This window comes from Thunnus thynnus, chromosome 2, assembly GCF_963924715.1.
Source record: "Thunnus thynnus chromosome 2, fThuThy2.1, whole genome shotgun sequence".
NCBI classification, from domain to species: Eukaryota; Metazoa; Chordata; class Actinopteri; order Scombriformes; family Scombridae; genus Thunnus; species Thunnus thynnus.
This window is the reverse complement of record NC_089518.1, coordinates 6,713,266-6,740,613: the sequence shown is the minus strand read 5'-3', so window position 1 is coordinate 6,740,613 and position 27,348 is coordinate 6,713,266. Positions and strand designations below refer to the sequence as shown.

Below are 27,348 nucleotides of genomic sequence, written 5' to 3'. Positions count from 1 at the left end.
AGGACGAGCAGTTCAAATACTTACCTAAAGCGCGGCCAAAAAGTTGGGCAGCATAAATCTGTGGTGACTGGATGGTAGAAAAAAAAATCAAACACAAAAGAGTGAAAAGCTTCCATATTCGGGGTGAAACCTCATGTAGACAGGCTGAAAAGTTGCTGCTGAAATGGGTTGAACGGGTTCCTCTCTCTGTCTGTCTGCCTGTCTCTCTCTGTGTCTCTCCCAGACGCGCGCGCACACACAAACACACACACACACACACACACACACACACACACACACAAACACACACACACACACACACACACACACACATACACACACTTGCGGATACATACTCCTGACACACAGTCTTTCAGTCTGATCTCCCTGCCTCTAGTGGGAACTCAGCCAGTAGTTTTCAAATACAAGTGCCTTACAAATCTCTCTCTCTCTCTTTCTCTTTCTCTCTCTCACCCTCCCTCCCTCTCTCTCTCTCCTTCCGTGCTTCTACATAGATAAACAAGCACACATTCCCACATGCATGCACCCCCCCCTCCCTCTCACACACACACACACACACACACACACACACGTACACACACGCAAGAGCCTGGCTACGACGCAAGTTATTGAACTGCTCCACATTTTCTTGCATGCACTATATATGAGGCAGTTGATGGACAGCAGCACATAGTCATGTGTGAGGCGAGAGCCGCCGTGATTGGCTGAAGGCCTGGGAGCTGAGGGGGGGCAGGGGGTGCTGTGATTGGTCTGAGCTCAGACCATTGAAAGTAGAAGGCTTCTCTATTGAATGGCTGCCGCTCTGGGTGGAGTTTGGGTGACACTGCTCAGGAAGAAAAAAAAAAAAAACAACATCCTGAGAGTTTTGTGCCTTTTTATTGGAGTTTAAACCGCTGTGGTTGGACAGTGGAGGTATTATATTATATATTACATATCACTGTCTGAAATGAATTGTGGAGGCTTTAACATGGACTACTTGCTGTTGCCTCAAATTGTAACAGATGCACATGTGTGTACAGTGTATTCTTTAGTAAAACTGCAGCTTCATCAGATGAATTCAGCCATAAGTGAAAGACTGAGAGACTGAGATCAAAACCTAATTGCACATCTTCAACTCGTCTGTGTTGTGTGACACCAGTATTCTAAGAAAACCAGCAAATATTCACATGTGAGAAGCTGGAACCAGTGATTTTACAACAATTATCAGTAATCACTGATTAATTGGCTGTTGATTGTTTCAGGTCTGTAATGAACCCGTTTAATGCAAATAATTGATTAGTCAGCTGACAGGAAATGAATCTGGAACAAATAGTATATTTGATCAATTGTTTAAGTAAAAATGTCAAACTCTCATCAGTTCCACCTTCTTAAATGTCAGAATTTTTTTTTTGCTTTTCTTTGTTTCGTATCATTTGTATCAAACTGTTGAGTTTTTTGGGTGGTTCCTGACATTTTACAGCCCAAAACTATTAATTCATTTACTAGAAAAATAATTTGCAAATGAATCATTGATGAAAATAATTGTCATTTGCATCTCTAATGTCGGATGCACACTTTGCTTGAAATGATCATATTACTGTAACTTACTGAAGAAAATAAATGCATATTTCCACGCTTATGTTTCGTACTCTTGGTAAAAGCGTCTCGAGCAGGCTGATATAAGGACTGATCCGATCTGAAATGACATATCGTGCACTATGTGAAAGGTGAGTGATGTCTGCTTTTAGGCCAGTTAGACAACCTCAGCACTCTTTCAGTAATAACCACAATGCATCAGTAGCATTGCACTCTCTCATTTCTGTAATTCTTTTATTGTCACTATATATAGTAAGCCAAGTAATGTTTATGGGCAGTGTGCATAAAATCACACAAGAATAAAAATCCTCCAGAGATAATTATTAGTGCATTTACTGACCAACCAACCAACTGTAAATCTGTCAAGGCAACTCAACATTGTCCCGTTGCACTGGTGATCTTTGAAGGTTCAATATATCAGAATAAAATCATGTTCTGCTATAATTCATGAAATTCATTTTAGTGCTGAAATGTCCTCGCAAGTCTAGTAAGACAAACATATGCGTGTATGTGTGTGTTTTCCGTCCCCCTGAGTGATGACGGCATAGCGAGACCTGGAGCGCTGCCAAGTGCTTTCATTCACACCTGATTAGATCACTCTGACCTGGATAACATGCAGCGCTCCACGCTCGGCAACACGCTGCCACACAAGCCTTTTGTTTAGCCTCAACAAAATACTGCCCCGGCACCGATCGCCTCCCAGTTAGACTCAGATGATATTAAAGCAGATACCTCGGCGGATGTCGGGATGGCAAAGTTGTTCCACCTATCTGCTCTGTGTGTCCTCTACTCACCTGAATCACATCCTCGCTCGCTCCCTCTAGAGTCGTGCAGATCTGTTCTCACCAGCGACAGTGAAGTTAAAGACCCAATTTACTGCGTATGTCATATTTCAGTATAGCCAATCACACAATACAGATTTTGTCATGGATATATATGTTTCTGCTGTCAGTCATAAAGCTGGAAGATGGCAGTGTTATAAGAGGATGTCTCACTATATCTTGGAAGTAGCTTCAGCAGTCACCTTTGATGAAATAAATGTGTAGAGTTGTTAAAGACTCAAGCTGGACTCAAATGATGTTTGTCCAGAAGGCTACAGGGATAGGTGAGAAACTAAAATAAAAAAGAAGATTCAACACAAATACACCTTGAACAATTCCAACGCTGCCTTATTGACATGTGGTATTTTGTTAGCTAACAAGCTCTTCACCGAGTATCTAAGAGTTAGCTGGATGTTGTTCAGGAAGGAGAGTAATGGTTGGTAAATGTTGCTTTATTTACTCGTTTCTTTATCAGTTACATTCACAAGCTGCGTTTATCTTTGGATGGATTCTCTTGGGATAGTAGGGTTTGGTATTTCACAAATTAAAGAAAAGACCACTCTTCAGGAATGGATTTTAATTTTTTCACTAGCGTAGCTACTTTAAAAACAAACCTAGCTAAAAGATAAGACATAACAAAATAACAATGCAGCAAGAATGTGGCGACTCACATGTAGTTCCTTGACCTTTAAACCCTTAAATAATCTATCTGGATATTAATTTTGATACAAATAGGCCCCTCATGAAATATGTCCGGATTGGTTTTGTTTGATGTTAGCTTTGAGATAGCTTCAGATGTTGGGAGCTCGGGCATACTTTTACGTTTTTGGTGGCTAGCAGCTTACCCTAGCGTCTTTGTACTAAGCTAGGCTAACACATCCTGGACTCATCATCCTGGAGATGAAACTGACAATTGATCTTCTCACCTGCTGCTTTAGAAAGCAATTTCCCCAAATGTTGGACTGTTCCTTTAAGGAATAAAAGTTTTAAAGTTCAAGTTATGAGTTAGTTGATGAAAGCCACAATTTCACAGTGATTTATTTATTTATTTTTTTATGGCTGTGGCTCGAATTGCATCTCCTCCCTTAACACTCAACACTATGTCTTCACATTAGCATGTTGTTCTGTATCGAACACAGCATCTTGGTAAGGGATCAGCTAATTACCCTGGCGGGCCTCTCTCTAAAACACCTCTTTGTTGTGCTAATGCACTCTCTGTGATAGCATCTCCATCCATAACCTTCTCCATGTGTACAGATAACCTGGAGGGGGTGGAGTGCTGTATGTAGGGCGCTGGGAGTCGGGTAGTGGGAGTCGGAGGGGGTGTTGTTGCAGCATGTCCTGCAGCTGTGCCTACGATGACAAGCCTGTCCTCAACCTGCCCTCCGCCAGACTAAACACAACACACAACTTTACCTGCGGGGCTTCCTGCCTGCCTTCCCATTTGCAGTTCCACTTGTTTTGTGACTTTGGCGAGAATGCAGTGCAGTTTTGGGATCTCAGTGGCACATCTCTGCATTTCAAGCTTAAGTTATAGCAACCACAACTCTCCGTTTGCAATGTGATTGATAGGTTGGCTGCTCGCCGATGTGCACTGGCCTGACTGAATGCACTGAACCAGGTTTTTGTGCCCATAGCAGTTCTGAGGGAGTCATGCTCGATCTTTCTGGGCCACATGGAAACTAGGTCACTGTGCTGTGCTGTCAGTCGTGTCTCTCTCTTGTTGTATGTGTGTGTGTGTGTGTGTGTGTGTGTGTGTGTGTGTGTGTGTGTAGAATAAAACTGTAAAATAGGGCTTTTACATAAGGATGGGATGGGTTCCACAGATATGCAGTACTGCTGTTGCGGAGATTCTCTCAAACTGCAGCACGCACCCCCACCCTCTCCCTGTGATGCCACACTGGGAGAGAGTGAGATATAAAGAAACAGAGAGAGAGAGAGATGAAATTCTCATCCTTGGTTCAGATCCCGAAGAACGCTTGGGAAGGCAGGATCTTATTATCACAGCAAATTTGCAATGTGCAGAGTGGGGGAGATTAGATGCGTCTTGCCTTTGAAGTGTATTTTCCAACCATTGTGTGATGGCAAATTCCATCAAGTGTTGGAGGGAGCCGTGATAAGAGGCATGGGTTATGAATGCTGCGGCATTAAATGCCGTCATTTGAGCAATAAGATGAAACACTCACAAACTCCTGCTAAATGAAAAATATTTCCCCTCATTTCAGCAGTGTCATTCATGACCGCGTCTTGGAAAAGCCATAGATGCTAAAATAACAAGGTGCATTGGATGGCCTGGATAAATATGTCAAAATATGTGGAATGTGGATTAAACGTTATGTAAATGCTGAGGTACTGGCCTTTGAATAGGGGACTCCCATTTATTTTCCTCTCCCCTTTTACATTTGTTTTCCCAATCGGCATTGTTTATTTCAGCCATGGATGACTTCTTTATCTTCTACGAAACAAATTCCTGTCTTTAAAAAACAGGTTTAGTTCACATAACAAAAATTTCAGTGCTTGGTTTTAAAAAAGTTTTTTTTTTTTTTTCAGAGAATTGAGTTGAAAACAACTTGTGAAGGGCTCAGATTTCCAGAGCAGACGTGGAGGTCCTTCTGGACTTTGATCAGACAGTCTCAGTGTGTCCTCCTCAGCACTTTGACCTTCACTTTGAGTGCCATGGCTTCTCAGGGGTTGGGTGTCGAGATGAGGCTGGTAGGGGTAATGCAAGGGTGAAAACAGGGACGTCACTGAAGTGACCCCACCGCTTCCAGTCCCCCCTCTCAGGGTTCCTCAGGGGCTTGGAGAGCTGTAGGGTGGGTGGACATCCCAGGGGACCCAGCTGAGGAGTGACATCCCTGGCCTGGGCCTCAGATCCTGTTGCAGCTTTGGACCAAACACAAACAGTGCAGAGCTGCTGGAGGTGTCTCAACACGCTGGGACACATACTGCTCCTACAGTTGGTCTATTCTGTCTTTTACATCAAAGAACATGGCTGTTTAGGTGCTCATTATGCCAAAAATGTTGAATAAATCCGTTAATTTAAATGGTAATCAACCACATTTCCATTTTTGTCTTTAGTTTTAGGTTCCGTATTCGGCTGCTCATTTGTGTGGTGGTGTCCAACTGCTGGTAGCAAGCGACTCATCAGTCCTATTTTTTTATTGCTGTGTATGAACTGTTGAGACTGTACTGTGCTGCAGAAAAAGAGCACACAGACTCTATTAGTTCATTGCATTTAAAGGTATCTTGTATAGTTTTCTTGTAAACAAACAAAAGTTATGTTTACTCATTAAAACGCATTTTTAATGAGAATTTTTTTGTGTCCTTGGAAAAAAAAAGAAGCATTTCCTTCCTCATGAAACATTTGCAAAGTCGACTTCTGGAAGGATTTTAAGTCCTGCATTGTTTACATCCATGTTTACTAGTTTGCACTCTTCTTCTTCACTGCCTCTGTCGATAGATTGTTGTGTTTTTAGGTGCATTGCAATCACCTGTAGATCATTAGAATAGTGTGAAACCAGGACAGTGTATCACATGTGATGTGTGCACATGTCTGCATACATGTGCGTCGTGTGTGTGTGTGAGACAAGTAAAGCTGCTACATAGCGCTATTACAGAAACTAGAAACTCCTTAGAGCTTTCTGGAACAACATGATTTTATAAAACATATATTGTAAAATAAAAACCTGGTTTCTATAAGTGATGAGAAGAATGTGGTCAGTGCGGTTAGATTTCTGCTGTAGAAACTGATTGCCTGCTCAGGTATATGCTTACAGGTCTTTTTCATAAGTGCATGTAAATGACAAAAAACTCAGCAAAGGAAAGAGGGACTACTGTAACTATGCATTTTTGTATTCCAAATAATGAAATGCCCAAAGTCTTAAGTGAAACTGAAATAAAGTTGAACAGTGACAGTAAACTTGCTCATTGATTACCAACCTAAATCTTTTTTCCCAAAGATCTGATTGGCTGTGTGCATGTTTGCTGTGTGAATGAGCACACTGCATCACCTCGTGTTTAGCTCACATTAGCGACGGGATGGTTTCAGTTTGTCACAAATGTGCTTGTTTAATTTAGTCTTTGTAGTAGTGGTTTGGCGCTGCACTTCAGATTACTGCTAATCTCATTAAAGTCCACTGCTGTGTTGGGGATCTATATCCCATTAAAACTATAACCACTAAAGCAGCATTTATTTTGACAGATTTCTCTTCAAACCCAAGCTTCTTATCATGTCCACCTACCAAAGGAAGCATATGTGCTTTCCCAACAACTACACAAACATAACAGACATTGCGTTACAATGCACAACTATCAAGTAATGAGAAGTAAGGGAGAACAGTGAACATATTGGTGAGCAGCCATTAGCAGCCACATTCAGCAGTCATAACATTATCAGACGTTTACTGGCCATAGCATAAGGTCACAGAAATACTTAGTATATTTCCATAGGGATTTATTAATGGCGTGCCATTACCCATAAACAGTAGTATAGTGTATGTGTATATGGCACATATGCAGTGAGTGGGTACTTGATCAATGGAGCAAGCAAGGTCACTGCTAAACATGCCCCTCTTAGGTAAACAGTACGTCTCTAAATTAACAATGGGACACACATAATGGATGTATGGACAAACATTATAAGAAGTTAATTTAACAATTTGACATTGTCAAATGTCTAACATTGTGTTTTGGGGACTGTTAAAGTGACCTCTGTGCAAGTTCTTGTTGTTTTGGAGCCAGTTTCAAGCAGTCATTAGCAGAGGTTTATCTTAAGGCACACCAGCATGAGCTTCAGCACCGTGCCGTGATGCCTGATGTTGTGATGGACCTGCATATTTCTTGACAGCATATTCACACAATCACAATTTTGTTACTTGTGTCCAAGAATGACAAAAACATGGTTGCATTTCATTTCTTTCAAAAGAACAATTTACCTCATACAGTTCATGTTCAAGGTAAAACATTGGTTTTGTCTAACTTGCATGTTCAGAAACTAGCATGACACCGGTTGGGAAGCTACTTTATATTGATTGAGGCGTGGTAGTAAATAGCCAATATCAGATCACCATTTCGGGTTAGAATATTACTGTAGCTTGGTTCAGTTCAGGTTACTTACTATTTGAAAACCATCATCACTGTACTGTTGCGCAGCTCAGTCTCATTCACAAAGCAATTCCACGTGTTAGCAAAATGCTAGTGGAACCCAACAGAGGCACGATCAACATCAATGCTGAACAATGATATCAAGACAGTCGTAGGGTTTTGGATGTACATTTCTATATTCTGTAGGTTTTTATGTTACGTTTTTACAGTTTGTTGCTCAGTTTCTTTGCGTTCCATGTCACAAGACCGTTCTCTCCTTTGTCTTTGCTTGTACTTACCTTGTAGCAGTGGGGAACATATTGGTGGAATTTGTGAAAAAATCTTTTGTGGAGCAGGAACCTGCTGTACAGTGACACACAACGTACAAGTGCAAGATCTCTCAGAACTTTGTGGAACATTTTTGAAAAGTGTGGAAAATCATCAGAAGAGCGAGCAGGGCCAAACACTCCTTGCTTTCAGATAATATATTTCCTTGGTTACTTGGTCACTAGAAAGCCCTCTATTGTACTTGTTGTGATTGGCATTCAGTGCTGGCCTTCATCAAAATAATTGGATTTTAAGAGACTTTCTATGTTCTGCATTGCGTTGCAGGAAGTGAAGACTGTGAGACTGTCTGGTGCTCCCCACATGCTGCTGGTGAAATATTGAGCTGGTTTTGGGGGAAGCCTTCCCACTGAGCCTGGTTGGGGTATTTTTAGACTACAGTCTATAAGTGGAGGTCTGAGAAACAACACTTATTGGGGGGGGGGGCGCTCCCTTTTCACTACTGATCCCCCACCCTTTCCCCCATTTCTCTTCTCCCTTTGCTTCATCTGTCTCCGGATTGGCTTGCCCAAACCCTTCAAGGATTGCTTCATGCTTATCTGAGAGGATAAATGTAAGAATGATGTTTTGTGTTTCCTCACTCGTGTGGCGTAAATATAGCGTCTGCATCATTAAAGGCTTCATGAACTGTTTTATATATGAAGGCTTAATGTCTCCATGCTGACAGCTAACTGATTCCTCCCAGGTGCTTCCATCTCTGCTCCATATGTGTGCATATGGAAACATTGCTCCATCCTTCTGTTTTCTTGTTGAAGTGGAACTATAGCGGCGCTGTATGCACATTCGCAAGGGCCCCCGCAGAATAATTCATTTGATGCTTTGATAAGCGATAATGGACCCAGTAAGGTATAATTCATATGCCCCAGATCTCTTTAGAGAGTCTATGGCTTCCACAAAGTGTCCCACTACCTCCCTGAGTACCCCCCTCTTTCAAGACTCTCTCGTCTGGTTGAAGAGGGCCCATTTATTATTTAAATCCCTCCATAATTCATCCATTCCCCTCAATACACCCTCCGTTGCTCATTTCTCATCTAGCACAAATTAGCATGAGCCCTGTATCTGTATTTCTGACAACAGAACAGAGAAAGTAAGCAAGCAGGAAGAGATAGCGGCAGCTCAGTCCAACGGTGCTTATTTCTGCAGTCCTCCCTGTGATTTGATGCTGTGTGACATATTGAGTCTAATTTGTAGCCTAAAGAACCAAACAGCTGTGGCCTATTTTGTTTAGCTGTTGTTCGGGTGATGTCACCATTTCTGCCTCGTAAGGCTGCCTCGCTCTCGGCGTTCGGTGTGAGGATGTCAGGAGCATTTCGCTAAGCTGCTGATGAGGAGGGCAGGGGTTGTGCAGCCTTTAGATTAATCTGATAAGTCAACCGGGGTTGTTATGTGCAGTTTTTAAGACATCTATTAACCAGTGTTAAATATTCACACATGCCTTGATGCTATATTTGACATGACTTATTTTTTATATAATGAATAACGGTTTAACAAGCATTGCACGATGATATTTTTGAGGTGTGGGTACAGCTATTGTCCCTATTGTGCTCATTATAAGAGGTCACACTATCATGATTGATACTTTTAAAGGGTTGATTTATCCAAATTACACGTTACAGATATTTTCTAACTCACATCTAGTGGTATCTATTCATGCAGATATATTTATTTTAAGTGTCCAGATAATGAGATACATATGTTACTACTCAGAATTACCCAGGCGAACAATGACTTTGTTCCTGGAAGAAGATATTGCTGTTGAATTTGTTAAAGAATCACTCTGGTGGTTTTCTATATTTTTCTGACTGTCAGCAAATCTCATGAAAAACCAACAAGGCATTAGTCCATTGCTCAATTCTTTCTGACTTGCAGCCCGTTTGTGGCACTCAGCCTGGAGCCCATTGAAGAGAAGAAGCCTACTGAAGACGTAAATCTTTAAAAACTGGTGGCACATATATACTTTAAAATTTCATAAAGCAGCTGGGCACTGTAGTTCTTAGCAAACGTTACTCAACTTAAGTAGTGAATCCGTTGGGGACTATTTTCAGCTGCAGACTTGGTGTGCTAGTGAATATTCACGGCACCAGGACGGTGTATGTGGGATGTATGTGTCGGACTCTCCTTGTTCGTGGTAATGAAAGAACACATCACTCAGTGCGACAGTGTGGCTCACTGACGTATTTTTGACGTACTTTAGTTTTTGGACAACAATGGATTTTTATGGCAGAAACACACTCACAATACTAGCAGATCAGTTTGCCATTGGTAGAAAAATACAGAATATCACCATGTAGATGTAAATTTTCAGTGCTCTGAGCACCTCATATGAAATTCCACTTGGGTTGGTGGCAGAAATCTCAGAGAGACATACATATCTCAAAACCTGGACAAATAAAACCAATATTATGTGCACTAGTAGATACCACTAGAGGTAAGTGAGACAATGTGTTTTTTATAAACTGGGTTAACTGATCCTTTAAATATCAACTTGTAGTTTTTGGAACTATAACAGCAAAGATCGAGCATTTTTAATGACATTTATTGTAAAGAAACATTCAGCACAGATGACCCAGTTACTGTAAATTGAGAATTTGGTGACTATACTAATCTTGACCAAATAATATTTGTAATAATGGAATACTCTTTTTCCAGATAAAACTGCTAGCATAAGAACAAATAATAGGATAGTTGATATCTGATAAATGTACTCTGGTTACTGGAGCCACCTACCTGACAGTGATTTGCTTGCACCATAGTGCAACACTGCACTGAGTTCAGCGTGCATACTTGTTCTCTCCAGCTGTACAGGCCTCAGCATGTCAGACCAAGTGTCCCAACATAGCACATAGACATAACATTAGCGGTGAGCAAGGCTAGAGCCTCACTCCTTAAATATGTCCTGACATTCCATCTCTATTGATCATGTGTATTGACAAGGGTTTTGTTTTATGTTTCCACAGATGCAATCAATGGAAGTAACCTAGGTAAGTGGAATACTCAGAGCAACTAAATCCTTGATATATACTGAAAATGCTGAGATATTTTTCTACTACTTTTGTGACAACTGCTAGTACGTTCCTAGTAAATTGCTTTCAGTTTCAGTATTTTCTTCATTTTAAGTTAATAGATAAAAACAGGCATGGTGACAAACCCTGTTTGCATCCTGAACAATGTTTGTCTAAGAAAGTTATCTAAACCATGTAGTTCACGCTCTGTTCCACCTTCGGCATCATTATCTGCCCAGTGACACATTTACCAGATTGTGCTCCTAGCTTAGCTGGTCTTCAGGACACTTTGTGACATTAGCTTGGTTCAGACTGCTGACTCACCCACCTGCTCGCTGGAGTTTTCATGTTTGTTGGCAGACTGGTTTACTACCGAACATACTCGCTGCAGATTTCTCTCACTTGTCAGCCTTGACTTCTGTCATTTTCTCACTTTCTGAAGTGTGAATATGAGCACCTGAATTATTATGTTATAGTGTGATTTTTTTTTATTTTTTTTTAAAGTTTGTTATTAGGTTTTTGAACATACAAATGCTGAACAAAAACAGAAGATACAAAGATGACAACAGCAAAACAAAACCATCAAAAAAGACACGTAGTTGCTTCAGAGATAACCTGAACAACTAATGATAAAGATTATCATCCCAGTGTCTAAATCAGTGAACTAGTGGAGGCATTATGGCATAATTAAGAGAAGTCTGCCATATATTCTTGAACATTTCAGGGGAGCCACTAAGCATCTGAGCTCCTTTAATTTAAGGTGCTGCATCACTTCCCTCAACCACAGAGTGTGACTGGGGGGTTGGTGGCTTTTCCAGTTCAGTAAAATGAACATAGTGTTACTAAGGTTGTAACTATATATTTGGTTTGAATTATGTGGCCGTTCTTGCCTGAGATACCAAATATTTCAATCAGAGGTTGTATCAAATATCCAAAAATATCATGGAGGCAGAGTTTTGAAAATAGAGCTCTAAAAATTGGATGATTTTGGACAATGCAAAAAAAAAAAAGAGTTTTTAAATAAAGGAACATTACACATCACAGCTCATCCACCAGAGCATAGAGATCTGGTGTGAAACAGATGACTAGTCCAAGTCATTTCTCAAACACTTTCTACAGCGTCACAATTCAGCACCCAGACAGGTAGGTATGTGCCTGCACTGATTATAATGTATGATTAACACAGTGATATAGGCTGTGGGCTGCAAGACGGAGGCTTGTCATACTCGTGTGTTCCACCTACTGCAGGGAGGAATGTTCTCGGGCAAACCTGCCGAAGTGCGGTTTCCTAATAGTTCTCAGTGTTTGCTTTAATCCACTTGAAGTGTAAGATGAGTGGGGTTTACTGCTTTAGAACATTTCACACAGTGTCAGGTATGTGGTGAAATTATATTGATGCTAGTATAAAGTATATACTGTGTTTCAGGGAGTGGGGAAAGATTATGTATGTGTGCTGTTTATATGGTACTGAATGTATAGCTCTTTAGTACAAACTTCAAAGTAACGTGACAGTGTTTGAATGGATTTCTCTTCATACTCTCTATTAGCCTCTCCATAGTGATTCACTATATACTAGCTCATGAAGGCTTTTAAATTTGCAGCTTTAATGTCGCGTTCACATGTTAGGATTTGCCATAAATACGAGCTAACTGAAAAAGAATTTCTTGTCACTATCTGAGTGGTAATTACAGGAAAAATCCACAGATGTTGGCAATCCAAGACCATAAAACATGAAGATCATGTGTAGTATGTTTTAAGAAACAGACTATATAACATCTGGGGTGCAGTGGAAGGCAAGGCAGCTTACACGCTTACACGCTTACATTGCCGTATTCAGTATCACTAAAACAATTCACTATTAGCAAAAAGGAAATCCACGGTGATGTTTAGTTGGACTGGTATTTACTGGAGCTGAAACCATTAATCAAGTAGTTGATCGAAAGAAAATTCATCTGCAAATATTTTGGTAACTGATGAAGTCATTTAATTGTTCCACATTCTCAACATCTGAGGCTTTGCTGTTTTTTGACTCCTTTCTGATGTTTTATAGACCAAACAAATTAAAGTGAGACTTTAACTGAACAGTGGTCGCTGTGGCCACAAGTGTCAAATATGTAATAATTTAGGATTCAATTTCAGTTCATTTTTGGTCATAAAGTCAGTCAGTTACACAACATATGAATTGAGTATATTGAATTGATTAAGGATATGTTTAGTTGATTATGATTTGAGCTATGTGTTGTCCTTTTGTTGTCTGGTTGTGCTTGTGTTCTCTCTCAGTGAGATTTCCTGATTAAACAAAGGTTATAAAAGTTCCATAGTCTTGCTTTAATCAATTTATCAATTAAAAACATTCAGCAGATGAATCGATGGTTGCAGCCCTAAAATATACTGACAGGATTTTATTCATTTTAAATCTCTTGTGCACAAATCAATTGCAGGCAGACAAATCAAAAAATATATTAAAAAAATATATCTTTCCATGCTTATTACATTTCATTTGCAAGTGGCAGCAACTAGGTCAAAGATTCTTGAATCTTTCTATTACTGTCTGGCAAGTAAAACAACAATGTGTACTAATTTAAGTCCTTTGAATCCTTTGAAATGGTTTCCAGTATAATTTCTGATCACGTCATGATAAGGAAACCTGCACATCAGGCTGTAGGCCTTCCCTAAAGGTTGAGGTATGACAGAGTCAGTCCGTTACCTCTTTGTCTCCGCACCGAAACCAGTGCGACTGGCCTCTCCTAGTGTCCCTGCCTCCCTGATTAGAGGTCTCCTCAGGGCGTAATGACAGAATTGTGTTCCTGTCAGTTCCTGCTGCTCAGAGTGGGCTAATAGTTACGTTAGCCCACGCAGCATGTCATTAGCTCTCCACCCGTAGCCCAATGAGGGGCAAGTCTGTCATTTCGAGGCTAAATCACAGGGCAGGCAGGCAGGCCGGAGATCACAGTCACACCGGTGCTCTGAAGCTGCAGTGTTTCCGCCCATCCTTCCTCACCGCACTTAATATGCACCAACTTACACATACTGTATTAACACGGAGGAATTACTGCGACATGGGCTAGAGGAGGCAAATGGAAGTCAAAGAGAGGCACTTTGATGGGTCGCTGATACCGAGATCATTCCATCAAAATCGTAATTTGAAACACTGCTCATTTCTGACTGTGATTGGATGATTCATGGTTATCACTCGGATGATTAGCAGGCTTGCGTAGCATCTATCAGAGCTCGGGCTAATCTGCTTTGATTATTAGCCTCTAAGCCTTCCTTCCACGCTGGGCTTGTCGAGTACGGAGTGATGAGAAATTACACTCTTCTCATATTTATATTAATCTATCTGTGCTTACTTGTCAAACTGATAATTGCATCGCCCATAGTTTACATCACCCCCTCAAGAATGTACTGCAGAATGCAGTTTTACTCCGTCCTCACACGTGCAAACGCCCCTTCACACTAGCGGGTAATATTGCAGTGTATTAATCAATTACTGCATTGTAAATATTTTGTCTATTAATTAAAGATGTTTCTGCTCCGACCACATTTTTACACACCTTTCTTACATGTGTTTAGTCTGGTTTATAAGGGTCTGTAAAATGCTAAGTGAAAAGCAAGCTAACCTTCAAACAAAATCAAAGTAAACATTGTGTTACAGGCTTCAAACCCCCAAAACTATTAGATGAAATTTAAAGATAATCAGTCAGGACACAGTGACAACAGCTACAAATAGAAATCTCCTTTCCAACTGGGTTCTATTAGTTTCAGGTGTTGGGTTTGTTACCCTGAGGGATGCTAGCCTGGCCTGGCTCATTCTGGCTCTCCTAACTTGTGGTCTCCTACCCATCGTCAGTAGCCATGTACACCATTAACATTCAGATACGTCTGTTTGTGATTATGTTACATATGTTGATGTGGAAAATACAAGCTTCTGAAAGATACTGAAATCTCTTCAGAGAGGAATACATTAGCTACTGGACAGGCTTTGGCTTGAAAAGCAGCAGTCTGCATGAAGCATCTGTTACATGTGTGCATGCCATATCGGAATCATTTTACCCTGTTTCTCCGCACAATAAAAACTTCTGCACATTTTACAGCTTATTGGTCACAGTGGGCTTTTAATACCAACCACAACTTGCCCTGCAGCTGAAACTTCATGGGAAATAAGCTGAGCACGATATATTTAACAAATTTTCAGGCCTGTGGCTCTATAAGTAGATAAGAAGTGGATCCGTTTTTGATCCACGTGAGCCAGATCTGAGCAAAGCTGTGGGTCGATCCTTGAGTCAGGGGGACGAGCTGATAATTATGAGCGAGCATGACCGTGTTATACAATACACGCGCATCTTTAGTCAGCGCCATGACCTTCTCCGCTGAGATTTGCGTCTGCCTAACTTTGCCCTTTAGTGGGGCATGTTGTGTAAGTGAAGGGGCACAACGTGAATAACATTGGTATTTGCGCAACAGCCTGTGCTGAGTGGAGAGCCAACTGGAGCAGGAGAATGGCGCTGTTCGGCGAGGTTCACGGCTGTTATTCCTACAGGCCATGAGCGTGAAAGGAGCTAATGCCATCTGACAGTTTTGGAGCAAGAAGAGGAGGGCTGGACAGAAAAGGAGGAGAGAGAGAAGGGGGGTGGGGGAGGGGGGGGTGTTAAGAGATAGAGTGGGATGGGGGTGGGGGTGGGAGAATATGAGGGGGGGTGTTGGATGAGAGAGAAATAGGGGATGAGCTAGATATGGACAAAGCAGGGATGAGGGATATGGGAGGGGAAGGGCTAAAGAGGCGATACTGTAGGGACCTCTATTGTTACCCGCTGTAGAAAATGGCCTCTGAGAGCCATCGCTTTTTATCAGCGTGACATATTAAAAGTCCAAATATTCAAACGTTTTCTCGAAATACGCAGATGAAGTCCGGACCTCAAAGCAGGAGCTGAAGGTTGGCAATCTCTCAGTCTTAGATATTCTATCAAATACTTATCAGAGTGCAGCACATCCAGACTCCCCTGTGCGCTCGCACTGTGGGACACGTTCGCTCACGGCTGCCATTTTGAAAATCTGCCTTTGAGGGAATTCCAGAAATGCTCTCAAAGCACCGCACAACACATTTCTGTCCAACGTTTCTCCAAGATTTTGGGAGAGCGAGGGCACGGCCGGCCACGCTGATGTGAGAAAAATTCCCCCGTTTTTGCATGTCTCAGGATCCTTCAAATGAGTTGTACTGCTTAAACACTGACAAGATAGACAAAACATAGCAAAAGCAGCAGTGGCAGTGAAGAGATAGACGGCAGACAGATGGAGGGAAGAAGGAGTGGGAAGTGAGGTGGGATCCCACTGTAATTTGACAGGCTCCAGTCCCGTTCGGTCTTCAGCGGCAGTTTCTTTTTGAAGGAGGCGTAGCAGACACCCTGCTGCCAACCTAACCTGTCATTACCGACATGGCAGAAAGACGCAGAGATGCTGCGTCTCATTGTCTCGTCCTCTGTTAAAATGCACTCGGAGATGTGAGATTTATGTCTGATTGCGGGGTTAATCTTCAGATCTGTCAAATATATTACACATAGAGACATGGAAAGTATGAGAATGTGCACATTTATAAACACACTCGGTGCAAAATGCCTTGTAGCCTTAAAACAAGAGAAACATTTTTTATTTCATGTCATATTTTCCATTTACTTTTGCATTGTCATTTTTTTTTATTTGCCTTATAAGCCTTAACAGCAAGGAATGTTTCTTGTATAAAACTATTATTATTATTATTATTTTGGCTCAAGGGTTATAAATATCACTTATAAATAACTGTTGTCTTTCAATTAAAATGAGAACGGAGGGAAAATCCTCCATCAGCTGCTGTGTGTGGAGGCTTCATGTCAGTTGGGCACATGGGCTTTGGGGTGGGGTCTCCTCTGTAAACCTAAAACCTGATTGTAGAGCTTTTTGTTTGGGCTTGTCTGCATTTGTTTGATCTGTGTGAGGAGTTTCAACTGGCTTTTGAATAATTGTACAGCTTGTCTTAAAAAATATCCAGCTAGGAACTAGACTTGTCTTACAAAATACAGTCTTGTGTATCAGTAGGCGAACATTTACTGTCTCTGAAATGAATTTATTAGGTTTTGTAACGAAACCCATACTTTGCTTTTTGAGAGCTGGGTGAAAATCTATAGTTTTGCTCCAGAATAGTAAGTCACCACTGGAGGAGAAACCACTTCTGTTAACAGAAAGCAAACAACATCAAAGGTGGTGTTGGTTGTTTGGCAGCAGATAAGACGATTAGAAGTCAGAGCCGCTCGCCTCAGCACCCTCCATCATTAAAGCTGCTGGCCCACATCTATAGATTATAATGCCTGCTCTGCTGCCTCACAGGTCACACACTGCTCTACTTTGATCAGCCTGTTGGTATTTGTGAGCGAACAAGTCAGCTCATGCTGCTGACTTATCTTGCTCTTTGTCTGCTGACAGAAAGCTCACAGGGGCTCCAGGTTTGTACGAGACCGCCCTCTGGTGGGGAAGAAGGGCGCCGCCATCGGCCCTCAGACAGCACCACCACCTTCTGATGCTGCATGTATGACAGGGAGGCATGACAGGATCAATGGAATGATTGAAAGCTAGTTTTGTAGTTTATTTAAAGGACAGGTTCACTGTTTTTCGAGTCTGTCTCAAAAAACCAGTCAGAAGCCCAAATGAACCTGTTGTTCTTGCTGTAATCATTCCTCCTGTTCTTACTGACCATCAGAAGATCCCTTCATAATGACCTTACAATGGAAGTGATGGGGGACAAAATCCACAGTCCTCCTTCTGTGCAAAAATGTATTTCAAAGTTTATCTGAAGCTAATATGAAACTTCAGCGTCCAAATGAGTCAAATCAAGTAAATATCTTTCAACGTTACAGTCTTTTTAGTGCCAAAGTCCCTCTTTTTGTTACTATACTTCCACCTATTTCTATTTTATGTATTTTGTAATAATGTACATTTAGATTAGCATAATTGTAGAAAATGAAAGAACTTAAATCTTCTTGTTCAGCATTTCTGACTTTTATTCTTACAAGATTTCAGCTAAAATGAATTATTCAGCACGTTGCTTACTGTAGATCTGAGACAGTAAGTCAGTGTTGAGAAGTGCCTGAAACTCATTGTGAAAACCGGTGCGACAGGGAAACTCCCTCCTCTTCCTCCCTAGTCTTGTGAAAAAGGCAGTTTCACCTTTAACCTCTCTCTTATGCTGACACGGCTCCCTGTTCTCACCGCCTCAGAATCTGACTCAGGACAGATCGATTCCAGGAACGTTGCGCAAGTTCATTTCTTAGTTTCTGTTTTGTATTCAATCAGGAGAAAATCCTTGAAGCCCTCGCTGGAAGGACTTTCAATGTGCTTGTGTCATACAAAACAATGAATCAAATAATTCATATATTCATATCAATCAATACAACTTTTTTATTTCATAGTGCTTTACAGATGACTGATAATCAGACAGTACAAATGTAAACAGTAAGACAATTTGAGACTAATGCACAATAGAATAATAGAATATTAATTAAAATGAATCAAAAACAGTAAAATAGATCAAAGAAAATAAATAAAATAGATAAGCGGTAATAAATCATGCTTAATCTCATCGACTGAAAACATAACAAGCATCCAACAGTAAAGCATAAAGGTCAGAGGTCACTGCATGCTGCTAATAAAACCATCTAAAAAACCAGGCAGAGAAATAAGACGGCAGGAACATTAAAGACAACGGAGTGAGCGACTATGACGCAGATCCAACCTGCAGCGTTTTTTTTTCTTCTTATTGTCAATAACTGGTCAAAATGACACCCTGTTGTTGAGATATTTTCTGTCGCTACAATAGAGTTTGATATCATGAAATGCTTGAGAGCTCGAACACACCAACAGTCATCGTCAGGGTTTCGTCCCTCACAATCCAAGAGTTTTTTTATCCAGAGCCGCTATTTTGTACTTACAGTCAACAATCATACAGAGAAAAAAAAATCCATTGTATGAGAGCCACAATGCAGCAAGAAGACATGGGGTTTTTTAGTAAGGGGTGAAAGGAATTCTGGGAGATGAGTCGCTGAAGAGGTAGTGGATGAGGCAGGTTGAGGGAGAGTGGGTATTAAAAAAAAAAAAAGTAGATTATAACACTTCATCCCAGAATAACTGGAGTGCAGTGAACATCACAGGCTGGTGAGATGTGAGAGTGGATGTGATGGGGGATGTTTTCCTTTAACATCTGCATTGCAGACCCATTATTAAAGTCACACATATCCAAACAAGGCCTTAGTGATAGTAACCCTTCATTACCTGAATATCTTTTTTACATGTCCCACTCATGATTGAATCATCCCACAAGTCTCTTTTTCATTTTAAAAGCCGCAGCACAAGTCTGCGTTGAATGCTGTCACATTAACAGAAAGACGACAGCAGCATCACATTAAAGAAAAACCACAGAAGACCACAATAATCATCACACCATCCGTCTCCCTCAATCTTCAACTTGCATTCATGCCTCCTGCTTACTGTATGAATATCCAGCCACAAGTCTGAGGACCAGCCCTGGAACCACAGACCCCTAGGGACCCCAAAATCCCCACATATACTCAGTACTATTTAAGTACAGTATCAAATAAAACAAGTCCGGCATTATTGTGTTGTTGAGATGGCACCATACCTTTTTGCTTTCTTGCGTTGATGCTGTTCTCTTGTCTCTACACTATATATGAAGCTACAGCCAAGAGGTGATTAGCGTAGCTTAGCATAAAGTCTGGAAGCAGGGGGAAACCACTAGCCTGTCCAAAATAAATACATCAGCACTGCCCCCTCATTCATTTCAGTGCTTAATACTTGACCCCTTTTGTGCCTGAAGGAGGCATTTTACATCAAAATTCATATTCCTTCATCTCAAAGTCAGAATGCACAGACAAGGTCAGCAGAAGCTACTCTTTACAAAGATGGTTTCTCCATGATGTGTTATGGATAAACTTCAGGAAATCCACTTTGAAATCCTAGAAAAAAAGATGCTACTAGAGATCATAATCATCAAACGTATGAATTTTCCTCCAGTCGATCACCAGTTGATCTTTTTACATCTTTTGCTATATATGAAGCACACACTGTCACAGCGCTCCCGCTCATGTACCAGATGTAATGTTTCCTTTATGTTACCGTTACACAACATTTACATAACAGAGACGTAGATGGGAAACACTTGGAAACAGAATAGTAGAATTTATTGATAACTCTTCCCTGTCGGTGCTATTAAAAGCATGATGAACGGCTGTTGAGGACGGCTCGTGTGAGTGGCTGTTTTTAGAGGTCATTAACTTCAAGATGGTGGCCAGGTCACCTCAGTTTTATTTGCCCTTTGGAAGTTCAGGGAGAGAACAGCACCATTGATCTGCTGGTCATCAGGGCTCCGAAAAGCAAATGCATCCGGGGAATGTAACGTGGATCATTGTAAATCCAATCTGCAGAAGTGGACACGACGTCAAATGCTGAGGTCAGCTCCCGTACGGCCGCGACTCACATCCTCTGGCACTTGTAGGACAGACATTAGAGCAAAATGTATTTAGTAGGATTAAACATCAAAATAATCAATCAATTCATTCCCAACCTTTTTGGCTTGTGCCCCCTGTCATAGGTGAACAGTTATTTTTTTTATTCTAAAGGATTTTCAAAGGCCTAAAGAGGGAAAAGTATCCAGTATTTCACAAATAAGCAAAACAATTTGACAAATGTCAGAAAAATTGAATTTTTATTATCTTTTAGTTGATCTTGTGATTATTCACATTTATTTTGGGGTCCTGAGCCCCAGGTTGGGGACCACTGAATGAATCGATCAGTTGATTCCTGGTTGCATCTGATCAAGTGCAAAAACCTTTTTCGGTCCTTTTTTTTTTTTTTTTTTTTTTAGCCTCACATCACTATAAATCAAAACTTTTAAACAAATTCAGTAAATAAAAAAGAAAAAAAGAACTAATAAAAGAATCTCAGTGTTAATGATTCTGTTCTTTTATCAGCAACAATATATTCCTATAAAAACCCAAATGATCTAATATTGTCTTCTTGTGACTATTGTACTTTTTAAGATATTTACAATCAATATCTATCAAAAAAAAACCCCCCAATCTCCCGTTTGATCTACTAAAGGAACACATTGGCCGTGAGCAGAGTACATATGAAGAGAGATTCTTTGAGGTGGTCTCGCTGCCCTTCAGGCAGGTTTCAGCTGAGAACTCTGGAGCTGAAAGAGAAGAGAAGAAGCTCTTTCAAATCAGCAGTGGATTTCCTAAATTTGAATAAAAGGTCAGTGTTATCTGAACACATTGAGGGATCCCTGCCTCCGTCTGGCTCTGTTATATACAGTATATTCAGTAGGCAGCAGGACCTACAGTGTGTTTTCTCCTGCAGAGGGATGGTGAAGGTCTGGAAGTGCTTTGGAAAGCTTCTGATCCTTCTCTAACATGAAACACTGATTGTTCTTCTTTCACACTCAGGAAACAGATTCATGCTGCGGCCCGCATCTGGGAATCAGACTGTGTATATGCATATTTAGAGGAGAGCAAGAGCAATGTGGTCTATTCCTGTTTTTCTTGAAGCTCTTTGTCTGAAGAGTGGAGAGGTTTGGCCTATGTGACAGTGTGTAGAGGGGGGGAGGGGAGCTCAAACAAAAGAAATGCCCTTTGTTACTCCAATGTTTAGGGAAATGCAGAAAACAAGCCGCAAAACAGCTCATTCGAGATGACATTTAATCACATTAGCATTTCAGCTAACAACTTAGCCTTGTTTAAAAGGGCTTTGGTGCGTGTGAGTCCAGAACACAGGGACAAACATATCGTACTAGGTATGCTTGTTGCCTGAGGCTGCTTTAAGATCACATATTCAGTTCAAATAAACTTCTCATGTCTGAGAAATCCAACAAAATGCTTTCAGGGGTTTGTTTTTTAATGCCAGTCAAACATGTGAATACTTACTTTGACAAAAATATGTATTTCTACCAGGCCCTGTTTGTTACTGATGATTCAAATAGTCTAAAATGAGAAATGTTTGAAGTTACATCAGAAACTATCTGAGAGGAAAAAATTGATGCCAACTTTTTCAGTTTTCAGTTCTGTGCTACAAAGGTTCTGATGATTTATACTCAACTCTGATGTAGATATATCAGTTGGACTCTAGTGCAAATTCAATTAATGTCCATTTACTGTATGTGCTGAATATATGAATTTTATTAGCATTTAGTTAAAAGCTGCACAGAACGCTCAGCAGATACTGTTTGGCAAGTCTTTCAGCTTCTTTCATGTCTGTTCATGATTGTTAGTAATGTTTCTATTTTTATAATTTTACTAAAAAAGTAGGTGTCATTTTTTTTTTCAAATGGTGACTTTTATGATGGTATAAAACTCTTAATTACAAATCCTTCTTCAACACACATTTGCTTCCTCTTTAAAGGAATCTGTAGTCAAGAAATGAATTTGATTGATTGCAGTCTGATTAAATAACATGTATTGAATTAAATTTTACTGTCTGCTTATTCAAATACATGTTCATCTAAAATATAGTGAAGACCTGAGGAAATGGAAGCCTGCACTCCAAGAGAAATCGTGACATATAGTATATTTTTATTCAAGTAAAAGGTGTCATTTTAGAGAAGCTGTCCGATATGAAGTAGAGGAAGTGTTTGATGGATGTACCGGCACTGTACCCTACATGTCGCGAGCCCCCAGCCTGGGGCCCAGTCGGTCTCTGCGCTGTCCTGGCTTCAATTGACTTCAAGGTTAAAGGCACCATAGCTGATTATGCTGTTCATCTTCAACACATGGGAGGAAAGGTGCTAAGGTCAAGGGTGACATATGGTGCCCTCCCCCCCCCTCCCTCGCCCCGCACGACTCAGGTTTGATTTCCTATTAGTATCAACAAGCAAGGTTATGCCATTCGTCAGCAAAGCCTGCTTTTGACACTGTTTGTATGGAGGAAAAATGAAGGTTGTTTATGTAAAAGAAAGCACTTGTTCTTTCCCTTTGTGCTCAATTGAATGTCAAGAAAATTGTTTTTCCTGCTGGGTTTCCTCTCTGTGAATAACCTTTGAGAAATGTCTCTGTAAACCAGGAATAATAAGCTGTTTAAACTATAGCTCCTTTCATACTATCCCTAAAATGTTCAGGAACATTTCCTGCATCGGTCATGAGTGAGTCGGAGCAGGGATCGATATTCAGGGAAGTCTGTACCGCCAGTTTGCCACCTCAAGACCCAGTAACATGTCTGGGAAAATGCCAGTACGGCTGTGTTGTGAATGAAAACCATTACATTGCAGGGACAAACATGTAAAGGGTGTTTTTTCAAAATGGCTGGAAACTGGACAGATCCAGGAATAAGGCAGCTCGGTTGGCATCCGTAAGTGTTACAATTCATTTAGCTTTTATCCAAAGCGACGTATGTCTGAGTGTTGCATGACCACCATCTGTTGGACTGTCCCTCGCCCCATCTATTCCGGCGTTGCCATGGCATGCGTGAAAAGGCGCGAGACAGAAATGTTCCTGAATGAAGCTGCATGTGTGAATAGTGAGAATCACTAGCAGTGCCTGAAAGGTTATCCCAGTAATTTACCAGGAACTATGTTTGAAAGAGGCTTATGAGAATTCCATCCATCCATACATCCATTTTCTTTACCGCTTATCCTCTAGACGGTCACGGGGAAGCTGGAGCCTTTCTCAGCTGGCATTGCGTGAGAGGTGGGGTACACCCTGGACAGGGTTAACATATAGTATAGAGAGAGTTAACCTAACCTGCATGGGCACAGGGAGAACATGTAAACTCCACATAGAAGGGCCCCAGCCGGCCGCTGGGTTCAAACCCAGAACCCTCTCGCTGTAACCACTGCACCACTGTGACGCCTTCATTAGAATTTATGTTGCAAATATTTACGTCAAGCTTGAAGAAAGTCTTTGAAAATCTGCAAATAGGTTTAGGTGGGTTTACTACTCCCTGGCCATTAACCCCTTGTGAACTGTAAAGAATATTAATGCTCAAATCTGCATGTAAAGACGTATCCAATTACAACACCTTGGTCAGGTCCTTCCTAAGCCATGTCTTTGACGCAGTGACATATGGTAGCACACTCTTATGGTATTAGTGTAAAGTAAACTGGGAGACGGCGAGACTGCCTTTGATCACCAACAGGTTACACACATCCTCATATTTCTACTCGCTTATCAACCTGTGACAGCCCCGCTGTGTTTTCCTTTTTCTTTGAGAATCCTCCCGAGCTGAGCGACGCATCTCAGTTTTCTCTCTCTCCATGTACGCATTCTCATGAGCTATCTCTCTGTGTTGCATTTGAATGTGAAAAGCTTCTTATATGTGACTTAGTGTGGCCAGGTCATTAGCATTCACATGGGGGTGGGGGTGGAGGGGGTGGAGGGGGGGGCGGGTTGGGCTCTTGGGGGAGGGTGGGGTGCTGCTGTGAGAGTGTACAAGCGGTATTAGTAGGGTGGAGCTGTGAAGAGGGTGGGCTGGGAGCCTGACTGGATGATCAGGTCAGATTTGTCCACTACAGTGTGAGGTTAGGAGATCGCTTGGTGCACAGCATCAGCTCGGGCAGTAGAGTTTAGGGTGTGGCGCACCGGTGAAACACTGGATGCTTCTCACTATGGTCCCCTAGCCAGGCCACTGGATGGGATGAAGGAAGAAAACCCACTAGATGGTAAGAAACCTCTGTAGCTCTCACACCTTTACGGCTGGTCACAGTGCCACCAAGATACAGTTTGGCTAAATCATACTGACGAGAACACGTTGGGAAATTAGCATTCCTACCAGGTGAATTTCAGTGGGTTGGCCATTTAAGTCAGTGGTGCAAGTACAAAACTGAAGAAAGCTTTCTAGACCATTAATTGTGTTTAGTAGGACTGAGTATAGTTAGAGGTGTTTTTGATTTGTGATACCTGAATCTGAGTACAGGCACTATACCTATCTTAGACCTGTTTTTTTATTTAACATAGAGGCCAAAGATCTCATATTAAAAGTCTAAACACAAGAAACTGAGGATCTTTTTTTTTGCCTGAAACTGGCAACATTTAGATGTAATTCGAGTTTCTGATCAAATGAGAATCTTTTGAATGTGATCAGAAGTTTAAGGTCAGCTTTTGGTAAGAAACAGTTTTAGATACTTCCTGCCAAAGATTCAGTAGCCACAACCAGCAGGTTTAAGATGCAGAGGTTCATGCTAAGCATTACTTTGAACATCTGTAGAATAACATTATTTTCACTATTGATAGACCTTTGATTATTTTCTCAAAAGCACTAGTGATGTCTTCAAATGGTTTATTCTGTTTGACAAACAATCCAGAACCCAAAGTTATGTTTTAGATCATTCTAAAACCAGAATCAAATGAGGGACATTGCAATTCATTTAGACCACAAGGCCACCAGGCTGCCTGATTCATTTTCAGTTGACCCACTAAATGATTGATTGTTAAATCATTTCTGAAATGAGTATAGCCTCTAAATCTATTTACATCCCTCTTAATGTTTGATCCCCTGCGTTACATGAACTTAATTTAAGTCCATGAAGAAATCAAACAAATTACAGATTCAAAAGATTAAGTTGCTATTACTGTTAGTCATTTGTAGCATCAGTTAACATAACATTGGGAGTGTCCATGTTGAGCCACATGTAGCGGGAGTTTTCCGGCCCCCAGGGAATCTACAGAACCTGCTTCCTTCAACAAGTCTCACCTCGGTGTTTCTCTTGGTCTCCATCTTATCGGCCCTCAGCTCTGTTCGTAACCAAGCGAGCTGTGAAACTTTAGCTCGAACCGTCTTCATTGTTGCACTAAGTGCTTTAATTAGTTAATGTCTGTGTGTTTTGTCAGCTTGAACCTGTGTTTATGCTTGGACGTGCACTTTGGTCCTCCTCACAAGTGCCAGAGGCATAGTTGAGGGGTGGGGAGGCTAATTTGAACGGCAGCGAAAATAGGACTATCAGTTCCACTCAGATAACCCCTAGCTGTCATTGGACCTCAAGCCAAGCTGTGACCCCGGGGCTTGAACTCTGCAGTCATGTGACCAAGTGGTGTTACTCTGCTCAGGCTGTGGTCAGTGAGGGGCAGGCTGTTGAGGAAAGAGGTTGCTCGGAGAGAGAACAGAGAGAAAGAAAAGAGAGCCATGAGGAGACCAGGCCCAGTGGCTTTTCTTTAGCCCAGTCCATGCTTGAATGGGGTCCAGGCAGACTGGGAGAAGCATGAAATGGATACATGGGAAGGTAAGGGAGGCTAGTGGAGCAGGCTTTTACTTTCTTGTAATGGGCCTATGCTTGAACTCTCTGTAATTATGTGTGAATGAGAGAGGAGGCTTGTGTGTGATTAAGTAGAGAATGTATTTAACTGCTTTTTGGCGACTGCGCGTTTTCTTTTTTATGCTTTTTCCAGTTAGTTTAATGTGGCTAATTTCAGTTTTGTTTTCTTTGAAACGTGTTTGATTGTTCTGTTGCTAATCTGTCAAACATGACTTCATATCCAACCAATCTCTGCTGTAGGATTTTCTGAGAAATGTCAAATGTTCTTAAAATGACTTTAAAAGAAAAACTATTGAAAAAGAAGCACAATTATTTTCAAATATGTGCAGCTCTCAAGAATCCTCTTTGCAGTTTGCAGTTAACAAACTTGCTTTTAGGTTTGCGCTACATTTGATGGGATTAGCCCTTTATGCTGGGAATCATTCAGGGTTTTCAGACCAGGCTAATGAGCACAGAGATATTTGAGCTTTTCACAGCCGTCTATGCAATCGATGCCTTCGAGTGCTTTGTTTATGTGTGTGTTATGATTTATCTCGGCTCAGTGGTGAATCGCGTGCTGTGCCTCCATATGTATTGATCTTTGGTATGTGGCTGTGGGTTTGCACACAGTCAGTAGTGTTGATATGATTGAGGATCACTCTGCTGACCAATTACCATCAGCCCAACACAGAGAATACTTTTACATATTGTTAATTTTTTCCCATTTTCCTCTTCTTCTGCTCTCCTTTCATGTTTTGTGTTTCACACAAAGAGGACTCTTTTTAAAGATGTGTGACTGTTAAATGGCCGATCTTTCCTTGAACTTTGTTGATGTTGCTCTCCCCAAATTGCTCTTAGACCTTTGAGCTCTTTTGTTGTTTCATTTGACTGTTTGTGTGAATTATTTTAAGTGCTAGAATAAAATAACCCTCTTTTGGCAATTTTCACACTACTTTCCACCCAGAGCACCCACCCACCCACCCACCAGATCACCTCCTCCCTCCCTCCTCTTGTATTGCAGGAATTTGGAATGTGATCCTTTCTAAGCAGTGGGCTGCTCATCACTGGTTGCATGTCCTTTGATATGTGCTTATCTCAATGTCTTTATTGATCGTACAGTTCACTCACATCATTTTCGACATAACTTGCTAATCCTCGACACAAAATTGGTGCTCAGGGAGTTTTGAGACAATGAAATAATCCCATTTCTGGTAGTCTGTCCTTCATTTGATATTTTCCTTCAAGGACTTTGGTGTAGCATGTG

General features: G+C 41.1%; 1 protein-coding gene across 2 annotated transcripts in view; it reads left to right on the top strand.

Moving 5' to 3' along the window:
• LOC137191180 (nuclear receptor subfamily 6 group A member 1-A) overlaps positions 1–27,348 on the top strand; it is a 91,363-nt gene that overhangs the window by 40,993 nt on the left and 23,022 nt on the right. The window contains exon 1 of one of the 2 annotated variants that reach the window (XM_067601074.1): positions 25,935–26,072. The exons of the other annotated variant lie outside the window; for it this stretch is intronic. Coding sequence (XP_067457175.1) covers positions 26,057–26,072 — 16 coding nt within the window. The 5' untranslated portion in view covers positions 25,935–26,056. Of the gene's footprint in view, positions 1–25,934; positions 26,073–27,348 lie in introns of those variants that run through there. 2 annotated transcript variants of the gene reach the window in all.